The sequence below is a fragment of the Xiphophorus couchianus genome, chromosome 15, assembly GCF_001444195.1.
Source record: "Xiphophorus couchianus chromosome 15, X_couchianus-1.0, whole genome shotgun sequence".
NCBI classification, from domain to species: Eukaryota; Metazoa; Chordata; class Actinopteri; order Cyprinodontiformes; family Poeciliidae; genus Xiphophorus; species Xiphophorus couchianus.
In genome coordinates this window covers 18,824,932-18,843,282 of record NC_040242.1, presented here as the reverse complement: position 1 = coordinate 18,843,282, position 18,351 = coordinate 18,824,932, and the positions used below count along the sequence as shown (strand labels likewise).

Sequence of the window (18,351 nt, the reverse complement as noted above, 5' to 3'; positions counted from 1 at the left end):
TGAGAAACTCCAGCTCATTCTGAAACTCAGCCGTTAGGAAGGCATCACAACGTGGCTCCTCTATTAACCCTTTAACTACGTTTTTACCAGCGTTTCACTGAGAAGCAGCTCCTATAATGAGCCTAGCAGTTCCACCAGGTGGTTGCTAATGGCTGCTGAAGGAGCGGAGTGGGGGGAGCGGCAGTCGGGATTTGCTCAGAAGCTCGGACACTGCAACTCAGAGGAGGAGCTTCGTCCTTGAAGGCGGAGGCAGGTCCGTCCAGCTGAACGGTTGCCATTGGAGACTAAAGGATTTCTCAAACATGCATGAAAGAATCAAGGCAACACTCCAGGTACATTTTTGATGAGAGAACATTATAACATGATACAACTCTTAGAAAGTCAATTTTACTTAATATTACCCCTTTAAGAACATTTAAGTGTACTTTTATATTTTGTTTAACCAGCAGTAGTTGGCTATTAGGCTGTTATGACATTAAGCTACAGAAAGAGTCTAGTAAAATATATTTTGCTTAAATAAAGTTCAATAATCATGCATATTTTACTGTATTTTGACATATCTCTATTGTATCCACATGATTCATTGGTTAAACTATCCCACACAATTCAAAGAGCCGGGCTCTATCCTTTTCTTCTGTGCCAGTGAGTCAAGCCTAATATGAAAAAGAAATCCCAAAAGACCACATACAGTGTTTTGTTGCAATGTCATGGTGAGGATGACTGGTTGCCATGGCTACCTCCAGCAGCTGGGCCCTATGATCTGTCAGCCAGCTTTCACTCCACCCCCATGAATGTTTGTACCGCAGCGGCCACTTTGGTAAAACGGACAGAGCCGCGCTGTGACAGGCGCTTTTTGTGCTCTGCAGCTCTGACCTCGAACTCAGCGAGAACAGTGGAATAAGTTCAGAACTTCAACATGTTGTCTCCTCAGAGGTCACAAATAGCGAACCGTGATGAGGTGAGGGCAATCCAAACGTCGGGAACTGTCTGAGGAACGTCCGACCGAACTGTGTCGCCGCCAGTGCAGAGCTCGCTCAGACAGCAGCCGGCGGCTGTCAGCTCAGCTGAATGAGCAGGGAGACGAAGCCTGAACAAAAACATCAAAATGGATGACAAATAATGTGAAGAAAAGCGACAGAATACAGTGACCAGGGCCGGATTTACAAGGATGCCGGGCCCTGGGCTGGAGACAGTTTTGGTGCCCAATGTATTTAAGAAAAAGTCTTTTACTGTTAGAATAATTATCTAAGTTCATTTACTTGTGAGTTTATTTGAAAGGTTATGTTTTCATATTATTATTTTGTGTGTAGTTTACTTGACTCCTTTTCTTCTGTGAAACACTATTAACCATTTTTAGGATGTTTGCCTGGAGGCTAGAGACGTTTGCACATTCCTGTGTTATCAGCTCCATGTGTAACTGATTGGTTGCGGTCAGCCTCATGCCCTTTTAAGGGCATGTCCACAGAAGGTTCCAGAACACCCTGTAGAAAAAGGTCATTGGTCAAATTCTTTGTGTGACTATGTGAAAAAGCCCAACCTCCTTCCTTGTATTTTCTAATAAAGCCAAATGCAGACAAAGATCGGGCAGAGTTGATCCCAGACAGTGTTTGACGGCGGCTTTCCGCGTCTCGGATCTTCCCTCCTCTTCTGCAGAAAAGAAAATTGTGTCTGGTTGAATCTTTGCAAGTTAGGAATTAAAATAAACCTATCATTTACCAATGCAAATTAAAGTACATTAATAGGTACTTCTCTACATTAGTGGGTATGAACTGATGACTGACATAATCAGTTTTTTTTTTGGTCGTTAAAAAACTCATCATGATCATCAACAACTTTATTTATAATGTCATTTAACTCCAGCCGCAGTTAAAACAAAGTCCTGTAATAGATAAAATAGTAATAGGTAAATAAGATAAGGATGGCACTTTAAAAAAATGCAGTTAGGGCGTGCTGTGGTGGCGTAGGGGATAGCACAACCCACGTTTGGAGGCCCTGAGTCCTTAACGCAGCCGTCGCGGGTTCGATTCCCTGGCGACATTTGCTGCATGTCTTTCCCCCTTTCCTGTCAGCCTACTTTCATATAAGGGACACTAGAGCAGTTGCAGTTAGACAGATACTATCAATACCAATAAAACAAATGTGTTATAACTTCAGAAGTTTCAAATACTTGAGAATTGTTTGTTTGTAAAAAAAAAACAACAAACCCAAATATTTATACCATTCACCTGGGTATGCGTCTGAGTTTTATATAAAGTACAATGTTTGCAAAAAATGCATTCATGAAAAAGAAAAAAAAGTTAAAAACATTTCTCTGGACCTTGGGCTACTGTCCTCGTTAGCCTAGACTGGCCCAGACCATGACGCTGCCTCTACCGTGTGTAGACTGCAGGTTTGACGTTCTTCCATTGAATCCCAGTTGTTTACTTGCCCAAGAATAACTTTGGTGAATGACTTTGCGACATGTAGAATCTCTCGGGCTGTGCAGACGTCTCTTGCCCACGACCGTTTTCATCAGGTTTTCTGTTGATTCACGTTTTGGACTCTCAGAATGTTTCTTTCTGCTTCAGACGCCGCTCCTTCGCTTGTTTGGATGCATACTTGGACTTGTTGCGATGCGATCCCCCATTTTGGTTTCCCAGCAGTCCAGAGAGGGTCAGGGGCGACGCGAACTGGTGTTTTTGGTCTTCATTTGATCCTTTGCAACATTTCTGCGAGCCATCGTTTTGGTGAAAGGAATGGGAGATGTCGGCTCAGTGAAACTGGAAGCTAAAAATGAATCCAAAGGCTTTTTACACAGAGTCAGAAGAAGGGTGTCTATACTTTTCCAGCCAGGTTATGTGATCATTTTCTTCCCAAACATATTGATTTTTCAGAAATACTCCACCTCACATTGATGGTGGGAAACGGTGAGGTAACACTTCATCATCGTCCCATTTTTAATTTCACAACCAACATGTAATTTATGGGTGTGAAGATGTCAGAGAGTCGCTGTGAAAACAAAACCTGTAGAGGTTGAAGGCATAAAAGGCGCAAATTGGGAGAGAGATAATGGTGCCGCTGAGCATAGATAGTGAGAAACTCTTTCGTTTTTATGATTACTGTAGAAGAATATGTCATGTTTTTGGTCGCGCAGCCATTAGGTTTTTTTGGAAAATATAATAAATGTTACATCAGAGACTACAGCACCAGCAAAACGAGAAAGAGAGTAAGCAGAACGCCCCGAGGAAGAGATTCAGAGTTAATTACAGTGATTGATTGATCATTACCGCTGCCAGCAGAATACAAAAACAAATAATAATAATTTATACAAAAGAAAGAGAGAAATTTAGACTTTAATTATGCTGCTCAAACACCCAATCAAAAATGTTCTTAAGCAAAAAAAAACAACCAAAAAAAACCCAGAAAGAAAAGGATTTAACTGGATTTCATTCTCATTCAGTTTGAGGCTCATTTTCAAGTGCGCGTAGTTTCAAGTACAAAATGCTAACGATGCTGGAAGCTGGAAGAGCCGCAGCTTGTTGCCGATGTTCCTCAAAGAACTTCTCTCTTGTTTGTAAAGTTCAAACATATTCCATCTGAACGCGAGTTTTACAGAACAGAGGCCAGAACGCAGACATCAGCTGAGAAAATAACCAACAGATTACGTGAACTGAAACAGAGTCCCCCAAAAACTTTCCATTCATTTCTTACATGAACATGCAAAGGTATGAATGACGTCTGAATATTAAACGTCTTGCCTTGTAAGGAATAGGAAGTGCTTTAAGTAGAGTTAAGAATGCTGCTTACTGGTTTGTAAAAGATGGATTTATGAATGATAATTTGGAAAATGTACTGATAAGTGGCTGCATATATGCCACCTAGGGTTTCTTTGGTTTGGTTTCTCTTGGTTTCTTTGGACCAAGGGTCCAAACCAAATCATGTTGGTTTGGACCAAACCAACATGATAGACAAATATACATATATTTTAAATAACATTCAATATGGCAAACTAAATGCTATTGCACATGGAAAAAACAATTTCTGTATTATTATTATTATTATTATTTTTATAAATAATGATTCACATCTTCCTGTTGATGGCTGCTGCCAATGTTGGGAAAATATAAGTTATTAAATTAAGTGTTTATCAGCGGATGTCACTTTCAAATAGTTAAAATAAAATGGCACACTTAATCACTTAATTTTTGCATTTCAAAATCCAAATAAGGTTAGTTCCCTCATGTTTATATTTTTTATATTTTACAGTTTATGTTTTATTTTATTAACTACATTACTCCTGTAAGGTTAAAATCAATAGCCATAATGGCACTGGTATAATGTATGCTAATTACAAATGATGCTAAAGATAGTAGGTGTCTTATACACATTGGAATTATAAATCACCTGGTGTTGATGTGAGGGCCAAAAAAAAAAAAGCTGCTTAGGGCCCCATAAAGGCTTGGACCGGCCCTGCCTACAAGTGAAAACATGATTACACTTGAAACAAGCAGCCTGTCCTGAATCATGAGAAATAATCAAACACTTTGCCAATAGTACTTATGTTCAACTTAGCACACATCAGCTGAGCAGCTCAGCTTCATTACCACCATATTTGCTGCATCCATCCGACGTTAGAGACGATCCATCTCCCTTCTTCGGTTGCCACGCGCTCGGCTACGGCTCTAAATGAACGCATCCTTCACTCGCGCGCGCTCAGCGGTTAAAACCCCCCAACACGAAGCTGCGACGAACCTCATCAGGGCCCAGGGGAGGGAGCCGGAGCTACTGGACCGGGATTGAAAGCGGTGAGGGGAGAGTCATCGACTGAGTGTTCTCCCGACAGTTGGAGACTTTTTTTTTTCTTTCTTTTTTTCGCTCCCGAATCGCCGCTTTACGGCTCGGCAAAACGTTTGAGCAGCGGGAGAACAGATGCGACCGGGTGTTAGAGAGGATCTGGACGTCTCCGTCTCTGGCCACGTCACATTTGACTCACCTGCTGGTTAAGATGCGTTTCGGGTTTGGTTATCGATTGAGCTAAAAATCACTAATGTTTGTAATTTGCTGATTTTAAAATTTTTTTTTTATTTTTATAGTGTGTGTTTTTGGGCCCCAACATCTTGGAGTTTGCTAATCTGGTTGCCTGGCAACCAGTAGAGACTTTGGGTGGTGTATCGATGAAACGAAGAAGATGTAGAGATGTAGCTTGCTAATTAGTGTGGCTTTGGAGGAGTCTTGAACTTTGTGACCCTGCTGCTGTTTGCTGGGGAATAGATTCATATTTTACACAGTAAAATATGAATCTATTTCGCATTGTGATCTTTAAACTTTGCTTGTAAATACACACAGAGCAACACCAACAAAGCTGTTTTTAAGTTAAGTTAGATTGCCATAGAGCCGGTCCAATAAGGGATGTGAGTTCAATTAATCAACCAGCTTTATTTACACCACTAGGAAGATTTAGTTACAGTGAGGTGAGTCAAATCTATTGGAACTACAGGAAACTCTACATCAACTCAACAATAAATAGAAACATAACATAATTCAAAAGGGGCTGGTCAGCTCAATACTTAAAAATATTAAAACTTATAAAAACAACAAAAACTAAATGAATAAGACTCAAATACAATATCCTCGTTAGAACAAAATCAAAAAATAAAACAAGATAAAATGAAACGATATTAAAACTATGCTGAAACGAATTATGGAAGCTTAAACAGCTGCTTAGAGCATCCACACCACCAGGGGGCGTCCAAGAGCATCAAGCTGGCATAGATAGATAGATAGATAGATAGATAGATAGATAGATAGATAGATAGATAGATAGATAGATAGATAGATAGATAGATAGATAGATAGATAGAAGCAGTTTCAGATAACTTTATAACAACTTATCTATAACTTTAAAAAAAAGCATCCTAAGAGGTTTTGAAGTCGTATTGATCACAGTGAAAGGTTCTGTGTACTTTTAGAGTCAGCCGGCAATGCACATTTTGGTTTACTGTCCTGACTGTCTCAGATTGTTTCCTTAATTCAATACAAGCTAAAAGAAACGAATGAAAGCCAGTCGTTTTATTTGTCTCACAGGAAGTTATGATAAACGCTCAACTGCCTGCTTGCGTTTCCAAGATCTTTACCTGTGAAATTTGATGCTTGCATCCGGTGACAGAGTGTCTGCTTGTTGTTTTGCAGTGTAAAGGCTGTCTGAGCCAACACAGCAGCTGGCAAACAGGATGAAAGGGTGCAGTATTTAAAATATCGATCTGGCTCAAAATCGCTGCTGTAATTATCAACCTAAATCATTTCCATGTAGCAAGAAAACGGCCCACGAACAACTGCACAAGCTTCTCAATGCAGAAGCAGATGCTCAGTAAAATTTAAGAATACAGCGGGCGTAACTCCAAATTATTTATGGAATATTAGTGAATTTGTTTTAGAAGACCGTATCTGAAATATTCGAAAGGAAATACAGCTTGAATAGCTAGCCGCGATGCTAACTGGCATGCTATTAGCTATAGCAGGGGTCTCAAACTCCAGTCCTCGAGGGCCACAGTCCTGCAGTTTTTAGATGTGCCACAGGTACAAAACGCTGGAATGAAATGGCTTAATTACCTCCTTCTTGTGTAGATCAGTTCTCTAGAGCCTTAATGACCTAATTATTCTATTCAGATGTGGTGCAGCAGAGGCACATCTAAAAGTTGCAGGACTGCGGCCCTCCAGGACTGGAGTTTGAGACCCCTGAGCTATAGGACTAGCAAAGCATCCAATCCAGGAGTGTCGCTTACTTTCGTTGGTACTGATTGGCTGAACAAAAAAAAGTATAGAAATCTACAGCTTGGATCTACAGCTTCCACTGTAGATCCAAGATGGCTTCCACTGTGTTCATTAATGCAGTATGTTCTATGTTTGGACTATTAATATATGGAGTTGTTTTTAGAGGGAATTTCAAGTATGTCAGCTATTCACAGTCGAAGTCGACTTCCTGTAGTCGCTAATGTTAGCATTAGCATTAACTTGGAGGTAAATGGAAACCAGGAGACGCTATATTTTCAGGAGTTTCTGTCTCTTGCATGTTCTGCTGTTGATTTTAAACTGTTGTGTATGCAGTCCATGCTTCTGGCTGTTTATATGTATTTATTGTATGTGTATTTATTGTCCGTTTGGGCAGCTGCTACTATGCAGTAAGCACCCTCAAGTCCATGATAAGTGGAACCTAGAAGTCAAAACTAAAGAAGAATAAAAAATAAAAAAGTACAGAAGTTAGAAAGCCTCAAAGTGCAAACCAGAACTCTTCTTGCAGGGAAATACAAAACATATCATCAGTGGAGTAAAAAGAATAAGTGCACAAATCCTTTCATTGCTTGTAGTTTAACACAAGTAAATAAAATCTTTTTCCATGCTGCTGTTATTTGAAAACATACGTTCAAGTCAAGAAAAATTGTGTTACAACAAAAACACTTTGTCAACTGGCAGCTCAGAATATATTTCATCTGGTTGCCGTTTCCTTTTTGCCAGAGGCAGGAGGGCTTCTCTCGGTGTAAAAGGATTCATATTTCAGCCCTCCAGACTGCTGCAACAAAAATAATGATAACAGCAGACTCGATCGGACCACTGAAGGCATTCCCGACGCCGTTATGGTGAGCTGTTTCATGAGTCAAGTAGGTGTCAAGAGGGAAAGGTACTTGAAGAAACACGTTTTAATAGAGTGAAAGTTGCTTTTTCAGGCAGCATTTTTATTGTTTTGCTCTATATGTCCACCGTTTTATATTTATAATTTACTTAGAGTACAGTTTTGTTTTTGTTTGCTGGGGCTGTTTTGTGTCCGATTGGGTATTAAGAACCACACATTTTAAAACCTTTATGTGAGATCACATGTATCGTTTCGAAATGTTTGTGCTTTGGGGAAACTTTGCTACACATTTTACACATCAGTTTGCTGTGATACACGAGAATCTACAGAGCAGGGACATCCATTGAGGAACTGAGGAATGATGGGAACAAAGGCGGGAGGTTTTGTAGCGACGGCGCAAATCTAATTGGGCTCCCACTGTGTCTGACTACCGGCTGGGACTGCGGGGGAAAAAAAGATTAAAAAGCTGATCTGGGTAACAAATAGAGTGCTGAAGGCTTTTCGTCTGCCTAAGCCTCGCTTCCCTTTCCTCCGTCCACCTATCCACTTGTCCGTTCGTACTCCCACGCAGTCGTGAGGAGGCGCCGTTCCCTGGCAACCTTTGGGGCGGGAGGTGGGATGGTAACGCAGAGTATGGCATCAGGGAGGATTCAAGGTTACTGTATCCAAGAAATACAGAAGAGTATTGCAAAAGTATTCAGCCCCTTTTCTACGAGTGCAACCAATTGTCTTCAGAAGTTGCCTGATGTTTGCCAATTGGCAAACACAGTCCACCTGCGTGCCATCTAATCTCTCTACCAATCCGGCTGCTCTGTGTCAGCCTCGGAGGTTGGTTAAGAGAATATTGGGGAGCGAACGGTATCATGAAGTCCAAGAAACATCCCAGACAGGTTAAAGAGAAAGTTGTGCAGATGTTTAAAGTGGGATAAGGCTGTAAAAAGACTTCCAGAGCGTTGAACGTCTCGCAGAGCTCTGTTCAGTCCATCAATGGAAAGAGTGTGGCACAAATGTACGTTGTAATGTGTGCTTACTTTCACCCTTCAAGTGTGTACTGTCACACTTCTAACGACTTCACATTTACGTAACACTGGGAGATCAATAAACACTTCTGTCCATCACTCCTGCTCTCCTCAATTTACTTGACTGAAGCAGAAATTGGCTCAACGGGAGCATTCTGCAGCTCTCAATAAAGCGGTCTGTTTTACCCAACCACTGGGTTGTTGGGAGCTACGGAGCCGTGTGCGTGGAAGTACAGCAGAGGCCCGAAAAGAAGCAAAACAGGTGGGAGACGAAGAAAAGACGGCCGAGAACAAGCTGGCGAGTTATTGCGTACAGGCAGACGCAGATGACTCTCACGCTGGGGAAATGAGTCTGCCTGCGAAGGACGGGGGGGGAGAAGTCGATCTTGTTGCTGATAGAGCCGTGTTAGTGCGAGTGTGAAAATGCATGATTGCACTGTTTTAATGCAGCTCAAGTTCTATTCACAAGTGCTATTTCCATCTTCTCATCCCTCCAGAGGCTCCGTTCCTGAAGGACCCCCAGATGTAGGCTATGCATATCTTGACAACTGTGTTACTGTGCCAATGCTTTTTATAGGCTTTCACCTCGACTGGCTGCCAGATCGACGTCTTCGTCTCGTGACATTGTGAGAAAAAAACAAAACAAAAACGAAGGCTCTTATTGGCCTGTGAGGTCTGGAGTGCCATGAAACGGCTTTTGAGCTTCAAAAAGTCACAGGCAGTCACAGTGGACTAGAACCATGATTTACCATCTGGAGTGTAAATGAAATGCAAAAGGAAGGTAACAAAAACCCCCAAAAAACTGAAGACTTGTAAGTTGTGAATATCTGCATGGAGATCAGCAGTGGAGCGCACACGCCCACACGCCAACACACGGATGTTTAGATTCAGGTGTTTGTCAGATACACACTCAGTTGGGCTGCGGTTGGCATGAAATATATCTTGTACCGAGTTGCACCGGGTACTTTCCAATGATTTTTCTAACATTATTAGATGTATCCATGTCCATTATTAGATATTGTTTCAGTGTTTTGGTTTTGTTTTCTCTCTTTCTGCAGGTTTAGAGGCAGACTTCTAAACCTCTTCCCTACCTTTCTCTGTTTTTTATCCTTCCTTCTTCTTCTATACGTGTCATTTACATTTGAAGCAAACCCAAAGAAATTTCTAAAAAGGTTTTCTGTGGATATCAAGTGGAGCATTAAAAGGTGAAAGCCGTAATCCTCCACTTGTGTAAGCAAACATGTTGGGCCTCAACCTGACAGTCGGACAACATTTGGGAGTGCCACACCACCAAACAGGACACATACAAAAACTAAAAATAATAATAATAATAAAAGATGAGTCACTTAAATGGCTTATTTCTATATCTGGACTGTTCTCACTGGTTACTAAAGGTTGATTTCATCTGAAGGTGAATTCTTGACTTTTCCATTAAGTCCTTCACAACGGCAATCTTAATTGAAGAGGAAATTTCTTATTATTGTGGTTATTATTATTATTGCTAGAATAATCAGCAACACTTTATTTCACGGAGTTTGCACAGGACTGGTATGACACTGTCATGAACACGAAGGAGTCTTTATGAATGGTTATGACTGTTGTCATGGAATGTCATTCGATAAATAATGACACTTTTAATAAAAAGTTGATTCTTTAAATGGACTTTTAATGTAACTTTACATTAAAAAGTGTCATCATTTACAAAATAATGCAAAGTTGACACTTTCAAATGAATTTTTATGCAGGTTTTAATCCAACTCTGCAATAATAGTGTCATTATTACATATAAACATATATAAAGTGTTACTGAATAAACAAGAAAAACTAAAGTTTACAAAACAATATTGTCACAATCTTCACTGTTCCAGTTAATGCAACTCTGCTCTCTCAAAAACCTACAGACTTAGATTTAGTAAACTCTTAACAACGGAACTGCATGACATTTTAAACTTCCCAAATGAGGCAAAACCAAAAACAACAAACAAAATGGAAACAAGAAAACCCAGTAATGAAATGGTTTATGAATTCTGTAAGCAAAAATGATTTGAGACTGGAAATGATTGAGCTCATTTTAATGCGTTGTGTGACAGACTTAGTTAAGTCTGGTGTTGCTCTCGTCCTCTGCTGGTTGACCGCCGTGACCTGTGACCTGTACCCCGTCCCATCATCTCCTGCTCTGCTCTCACTCAGTGTTGGATTGTCAGCCGTCCTCTCAGCCTTCCAGCGTCTGCCACCCCGATCGTGTATCTGACCGATTTGCTGTCCTCTCTCTGACTCCTGAGTGTCTCTCTCTGCCTGTGCTTCAAGCATCTGGATATTGATTACAGCAGTGTTGTAGTACTCGAAAACGGTCTTGGTCTCGAGACCGGTCTTAAGACCATTTTTTGATAGTCTCGGTCTTGTCTCGGACTCGACCACATTTGGTCTCGGTCTTGTCTCGGTCTCGGACATTGAGGACTCGGTATTTTATTTCAAGACCGGTCAAGACCACAACTGTGAAAATAACGCTAAATCATCAGTATCAATTTCTTTAAGATCCTTCTTTTTATTGGATGCACTCCTGATTCAAATCCAAGCAATAACCCGTCTCATTGGTAAATGCATGTTGTTGTTTTTTTAACTGCTGTCGCCCCACCCCCTTTCACCTTGAGCGCGGACTGCAGCACTTCGATTGAAAGTTACAAGTGGTTGTCTGAGAAGGGGATAAGATGTCGGCCAAATCATCGGTTATAAAATTTGGCTATTTAAATCACAAACAATACATTTGTAAAGCAACATTGAGAAAAAAGCATACAGCGCAATGTAAGTTCTGCAGTGCTTCACTATCAGAGACGGTGGGGACTACGTCCAACTTTTATCGACGACACCTTGAAAGAAAGCACAAAGAAAGGTAAGCTGTGTGTAAAAGTGATATTAGGAAAGCTAGCAAGTTAACGTAAGCAATTTCCTCGGTATCAAAATTATTCTACCCGGCCATCACACAGTTCTTATTTCAATATTAGCTACACATATTAAGTTAGCTAAAGTTATATATGTGTGCTTTATCTTTTAGGGTGAATGTTCTCCTTTCTTATCCGCTATTTGCCACCTAGCTTGATGCACAAGTTGTCACCTAGTAGTGTTTGTGAAAACATGTCGGACATTACTGATTTAATTTAAAGAAGTGTTGATTCGTGTTGTGCATGGACAACGCTGTTTCAATTACAGCTTTCCTGAACATGTCTCCGTATTTCTGTCGGCTTCATGAGTGGATTGCAGCACATAGGTGGAAGCAGAGCAAAAATAAAAGTCTGAATAGATAATCGTAATATATTTTGGTTCTTGTTCAATACTTCTCATGAAGGAGAAGACTGATGTGGAAGTCTCTACCTATGTTTAATAACCATAATAAGGTGACGTACGTAACCATGACAGAACAATGGTTCGTAATGGTTCTGTCAATAAGTCACCATGACAGAACAATGGTTTGTAATGGTTCTGTCAATAAGTCACCATGACAGAACGTAATGGTTCGTAATGGTTCTGTCAATAAGTAACCATGACAGAACGTAATGGTTCGTAATGGTTCTGTCAATAAGTCACCATGACAGAACGTAATGGTTCGTAATGGTTCTGTCAATAAGTAACCATGACAGAACGTAATGGTTCGTAATGGTTACGTTCTGTAACGTAACCATGACAGAACGTAATGGTTCTGTCAATAAGTAACCATGACAGAACGTAATGGTTCGTAATGGTTACGTTCTGTAACGTAACCATGACAGAACGTAATGGTTCTGTCAATAAGTAACCATGACAGAACCTAATGGTTCGTAATGGTTACGTTCTGTAACGTAACCATGACAGAACGTAATGGTTCTGTCAGCATGTGCTGGCTTGTGCTGGTGGGTAACCCCAATGTCTCCAAAGCCATCATATATAATTTATTAATGTGCCAAACCTGATATGCTTAACCTTAAATAAGTTGTATTTTCTTGCATTGGTCCTACAATTAACATTATTAAGGGAAGTAAGCAAATGCAGTTAACCTTGAGAGACTGAGTCGACTGGACATATAATAACATCCTGTTCCTAAGTTAGATTTTTTCTTTCTCATGAAAAACAATTATGAGACAGTGAATGAATTCATTCACTGTCTCATAATTATGAACTAAGGTCAATGTAAGTTACATTGACCTTAGGAGCTGGATATAGCTCCTGACATTGAAGATAAGACGTGGAGGTGATGCTCTGTTGTTTGGCTGTGGGAACTAGTCTATAGATATAAGCAGAGAGTGAAGAGACTAATATGCCTCACCTTATGAAAAATTAATAAATTAGTTGCTTTGTATGGATATAGGCAAATTACTTTTAGAAACCACATTGTTATGTTGCCATTTACAATTTCAGGTCAATAAGTAACTTTTTACCAGTTCACTCTCTATGGTTCATACCATATCAGTCATTTAACTTACTTGTTTATCCATTTCAAAAATGTGATGGCCAAAATACCATTGATTTGCATTTTGTTTATCTACATGCGTTTCTAGTAACATTACATTACACATATTTGACATGTATTTGTAAAGTTCCTACTTATTTTTAAGGTTGTTTTCTTATGTAATTGATGTTCATATGATCAGATAAACTGATTTCTATGTCCTATTTATTAGGTTCCTGGAATACAAGGCAGGGCAACAGAGTGATGTCACACAGCCAACAATATCGTTATTTACACAGAAAGTGCAGCTCTACAGCCCACAATCGCCAAGGCAGCAAGCCATCAGTGAAGCCATTGTTCAAGATTTGATCATTGGATGTTGTCTGCCCCTCTCCCTCGTGGAAAATGGACACTTTAAACACTTTCTTGAAGTCCTGGACAGTAAATACACACCAATCTCTAGAAAAACAGTTTCTGAGAGACGAATTCCAGAATTGGTCAGAAAAGTCAAGGAAACTGTCTTGGAGAAACTGAAGACCCAGTCGTCTGTGTCATTAACAACTGACCTTTGGTCTGATCGCAGGCTACGCTCCTTTCTTGGGGTGACTGCCCATGTGTGCTACAAATCTAAAGATTGCTATGCACTTGAATCCTACCTGCTGGACTGTAGGCGTTTTACAGGGAGGCATACTGGAGAGCACATTGCGTCTGCCTTTGAGGAGATCACTGAGGAATATGGTATTCGTGACAAAATTAGCTATATCATAACAGACAATGCACCCAATATGAAATGTGCTTTCAAAGTACACATGCCCCAGCAGCAATCTGATGACAGTGAGAGTGAAGAGGATAATTTAGATGACGAGCACTTGTGGGAGGACATTAATTCAGAGGAAGACATTGACTTACCATGGTCATCTGGTGAACGTCTTTCCTGCTTTGCACACTCTCTCCAGTTAGTTGTGCATGATGGTATGAAGGAGGTCAAGACCATTTCTCGCACCATAGCAAAAACGTCAAAGTTCGCAACCCTTTTACATAGCAGCTCACAATTTAAAGATAAGTTTGAGGCTGCATTTGGCACCAATAAAAGTGTTCCAGCTGCAAATACAACTCGTTGGAACAGTACATTTAAACAAGTACAGGCCCTTACAACTCTAGAACACAAATCACTCAGTGAAATGTGCAACAAAGACTATGAGGATGTCGTGTTCAGTGCGCGGGAGTGGAACCAGCTAAAGGAGCTATGTATAGTTCTTTCTCCATTTGCTGAAGCAACAGAGCTGACCCAAGGGGAAAGATCAGTGACTATTAGTATGGTGGTTCCAACTGTACTGGACTTGAACACACACCTCCTCAAGATGGAGGAGACCCGAATGCAGTGCCGGCCGTTGGTCAGAGCCCTCCAGCAGTCTCTGGTGAAAAGATTTTCTGGAATCTTTACAAAAACAAACATGGCCAAAGACAGTGGAAGAGAGGAACCTTTTAACCATGATGTGTACTTCTTTGCTGCCATGCTGGATCCACAGTTTGGCTTAAGCTGGGTGGATTTAGATGTTACCAACGGAGGTAATGCAGCATCGGTGAAGAAGTTCAGAGATGAACTTAAGAAGACACTGACAGGTTGGTATGCATTTTTCTTTGCTGAAAAAAAAGTCTTATTTGCAAAATTATAAATCTTAAAATGTCTTAAATTCGTAGCACATAAAGCCTTAAATCATAAAGTGGAATTTATAGTCTTCTTTTCATCAGTTTACTTTTGTCATAAACATTATTTTGTACACTCAAAGTTCTTGAAAACTAACACAGTCATTGTGTTTGTGTTTTTCAGACACATTGATCTTTGGGGTGGAGAACATGGAGAGTACAGATGACAAGTGCTCAGAAGCCATGAATGTGGATCCAACCAGTCATTCGCCACCAGCCAAATGCCCTCGACTTCTGTCACGCTACAAGGCACATAAGAAGCACAGCTCCTCTGTCCAGAATTCAAGTATTGCAACACAATTAAACAGATACTTTAATGATATAAGAGACTGTGACAGTGACAATGCTCTTGCCTTCTGGGGAGAAAACCAGTCCAAATATCCTCAACTGCACAATTTGGCTTTGAAAGTGCTATCCGTCCCTGCCTCCTCTGCACCAGTGGAAAGGGTTTTTAGTCGAGGAGGCATTGTAATGAGACCCCATCGTGCACGTTTAGGTGCAAAAATGCTGCAGTCTCTAATCTTTCTGAAGTGCAATGAAACCTTACTTTAAACTAATTTTATGTATCACCTACTTTATTTCAACCACTGTTCAACTACATGGTTATCCTTGTTCTCGAGTTTTGCCATTGACGTTTTCTAAAGCTTTGGCGTATTATGAAACTGCTTCCAGTTGTATAATTTTATTTTTGAAACGCATGCAGTTGGGCCTCTAAATGTCAGATTTCTTTATTATGTATGTTATGTATAAGTTGCTACATCCATTCAACAGCAGAGTTAAAGATGCAGTATGTAACTTTGTTAAAACAAAAAAATATCTTTGTAAAAGTTATATAGTTTTTTTTATATATTTATGTCACTATGTTGTGTCAGTATGTTATGAGACCGACAAGCTGTGAAAATATTGAGCTCCTCTGCCTTTTCTCCATGTTCCCAGTGCTAACTGGAGAAATACACTGCTTGGTCAAAAACAAACCATCTGATCCAGCAAAAGGGTCTTAGAACTGATAAAAGTCAGTCATGTTTTTGTGCACGTATTTCAATGGGGTTTGTATTTCTGCAGATGGCAGTAGTCGCTCAGGGAGGAAGTGAAGGAGATCAATCTTTTTTTCAACAAATTATCTGTCTCATAACATATTGTCACAACTTAGTGATAGATATAGATTTATTTAAGAAAAGTTATATAATGTAGCTATAATCTGTATACGAGAGAGAAATGATTGGCATTTTTTCAGTTTTACATATTTGCACATGGTTTTGAAATAGCACATTTAAAAACAACATAAATGTATGTACTGTTCATGAAAGGCAGAGAAAATACTATTTTGATCGACTTTGATTGTTTGAAATTCTGTGATTACAACATAGAAGTACTAAATAAAGATGTTTATGTTTATTCCAGTTCTCTGTGTAAAATATCTAGGTGTTTTTACGTGAATGTGGGTCTTTTAGATCAATTTTAGTGATTTTGATCATGTTTCACATTTTATTGTCACATACTGGCGCTGGTCTTGGTCTTGACTCGGTCTCGACTTCCCTCGGTCTTGGTCTTGACTTGGTATCGGACCCTAAAAGTCTTGGTCTTGTCTCGGTCTCGATACACTCTGGTCTTGGTCTTGTCTTGGTCTCGGGTTAGGTGGTCTTGAACACAACACTGGATTACAGCTTCATGGATTTTGGATTTGTTCTGCCTCATTGCCCTTCTTTGTTGCTCCGCTAGACTGTTTACCCGATCACTGAACTTTGGATCATGAGAAGATGAGAATCCCTGAGCAGAAAGGTTTCTGTATCTAGACATTCTTCTGTGACATACAGAATGTGTGTGATTCAGTTGCTCATAAATAAAAGAAAGAGATAACGCGGCATCACAGGTACAGTGAAAAGAAGAACTCCGCGAAATCATGAAACAATCGAGAAGGACGCTTTGTGATGGTAGTGAGAGAGCCCAGCTCTCCATAAGATGGATGTGTGAAAGCTCGGTGGAAGCATAAAAGGCTGGGTTTTACATAATGCTTTGAAAGAAAAAACCCCAAAAAGGAATAAAATGCTCTAAAAGTTGCTGGAATCCTTTTCTAACTCGATGGAACATGAATACATTGTAAACATAAGCACCTTTTTTCACAGCCTTTCATGCGGGGGGGAAAAAAAGGGAAAATGACACATTTTATTATTTTTCTCCACACTGTGTTTTTCCTCTCAGCTCCTCTGTTCTGCCACTGATTCGTCCTTTGGGCCTGTGATGAGGGGGACACGAGACAAAAAAGGTAGAACGTTGCGACGGTAATAAGTGTGAATGTTTCAGACGAAGGCGTCCGCAGAACCAAGTGTTGCAAAAGAGGCTGGAACTAACGAGCCTCCCGTTATTTGAAAGCCATTTTGGGTGACGTGGTTTTTTTTATTCCCTTGGAGTTTAAAAGGATAAGAACTATTTTCGACCCCTGTTTTTTTTTTAAAAGTGCTTAACGCACTCTTCAAGAGGATTCTTAAATATTGAGTGTCATTTGTCAGATTAAAAAGCACCTTTTGAATAACCTAAATAACCGTTTGAATTTGTAAATTTTTTTTTTCTAATGTAAAATTGTAATCATGATGCTTAAAGAGGCAGGAATATGTCAAATTCACTTTTTTCTTTCAGCTTTACATCATGTTATGTTCTATTCCCTCATCAAAAACATAGCTGAAGTGTTGCCTTGATTCTTTCACACATGTTGAAGAAATCCAATGGCAACCATTCGGTTGTGGTAAACGTCTGGGTGGACTTAGCTCCGCCTTCGTGGCACAGCTCCTCCTTGGTTTCTAAGCTTCTGAGTTTCCGCCTCAGAGCATCCGTCCTCCATTTCTCGCCTGCTCAACCCCTGCAGACTAGCTAGCAGCAATTAGCAAATACCTGGTTGAACTACATGAGCTAATCCCCAGCGAAACGCTTGTAGCAATGTTGCTAAAGGATTAATAGAGGAGTGATGCTGTGATGGCTTCAGAAACAGCAGAAGGTTTTAAAGAGGCAGAGGCCCAATTTCATAGTACTAAATTACAACATAATTTTTTTTTTTTTAAGTTGTATTTGACATAGCATTTTTATAACAAGTGAAGGAAACGTAGTTACTTGATTGTGCTATAAAATGGTGCGGAAAACACATAATACTGGCCCTTTAAGAGATGTGTTTCACTTGGTGACGAAGTTACAGAAATAAATAGATTTTTCTATAATATTCTAATTTACCGAATGGGTCTGTGTCAGTTATTAAGTTGTTTAGAGAAATAATAAAAAATATATATATGTTCTATATATGAACTAAAACATTTAAAACAAAGATCAGAAGATCTTTAATCTGTTTAAAAAAAAGTCCCAAAATGATTTGCTGAACACTGTAGGATTCGGTAATCCAAAGGGTCAGTGCTTTATAATTAACAAACGCATCTTCTGTCTTTGAAATGTTCCAGCTACCTACGTATTTTCTGGCTCTGCACACTACAGATAATGGCATTCATCCTTAAAGGTCAGATTGAACAGTCAAATTTCTCTGTCTTTAACAACAGCTTCCCAAAACGTACAGGTAATACATTTGGTAAGGCTGAAATCTGGTCCCCTGAACCGGACTG

At 39.9% G+C, this 18,351-nt stretch overlaps 1 protein-coding gene across 2 annotated transcripts; it reads left to right on the top strand.

The window, feature by feature from the left end:
- The first annotated feature begins 10,951 nt into the window (after positions 1–10,951).
- Positions 10,952–15,971, top strand: LOC114159164 (uncharacterized). 2 transcript variants are annotated; one of them, XM_028041283.1, is made up of 3 exons: positions 10,952–11,515; positions 13,278–14,668; positions 14,877–15,971. In XM_028041283.1, the coding sequence occupies exons 1-3, from the start codon at positions 11,334–11,336 to the stop codon at positions 15,302–15,304; spliced, it is 2,001 nt and encodes a 666-aa protein (XP_027897084.1). In that variant the 5' UTR covers positions 10,952–11,333; the 3' UTR covers positions 15,305–15,971. The 2 variants fall into 2 exon arrangements, with proteins under 2 accessions (XP_027897084.1, XP_027897085.1); XM_028041284.1 differs by lacking the exon at positions 10,952–11,515 and having other exon boundaries at positions 12,416–14,668.
- The last annotated feature ends 2,380 nt before the right edge of the window (positions 15,972–18,351 follow it).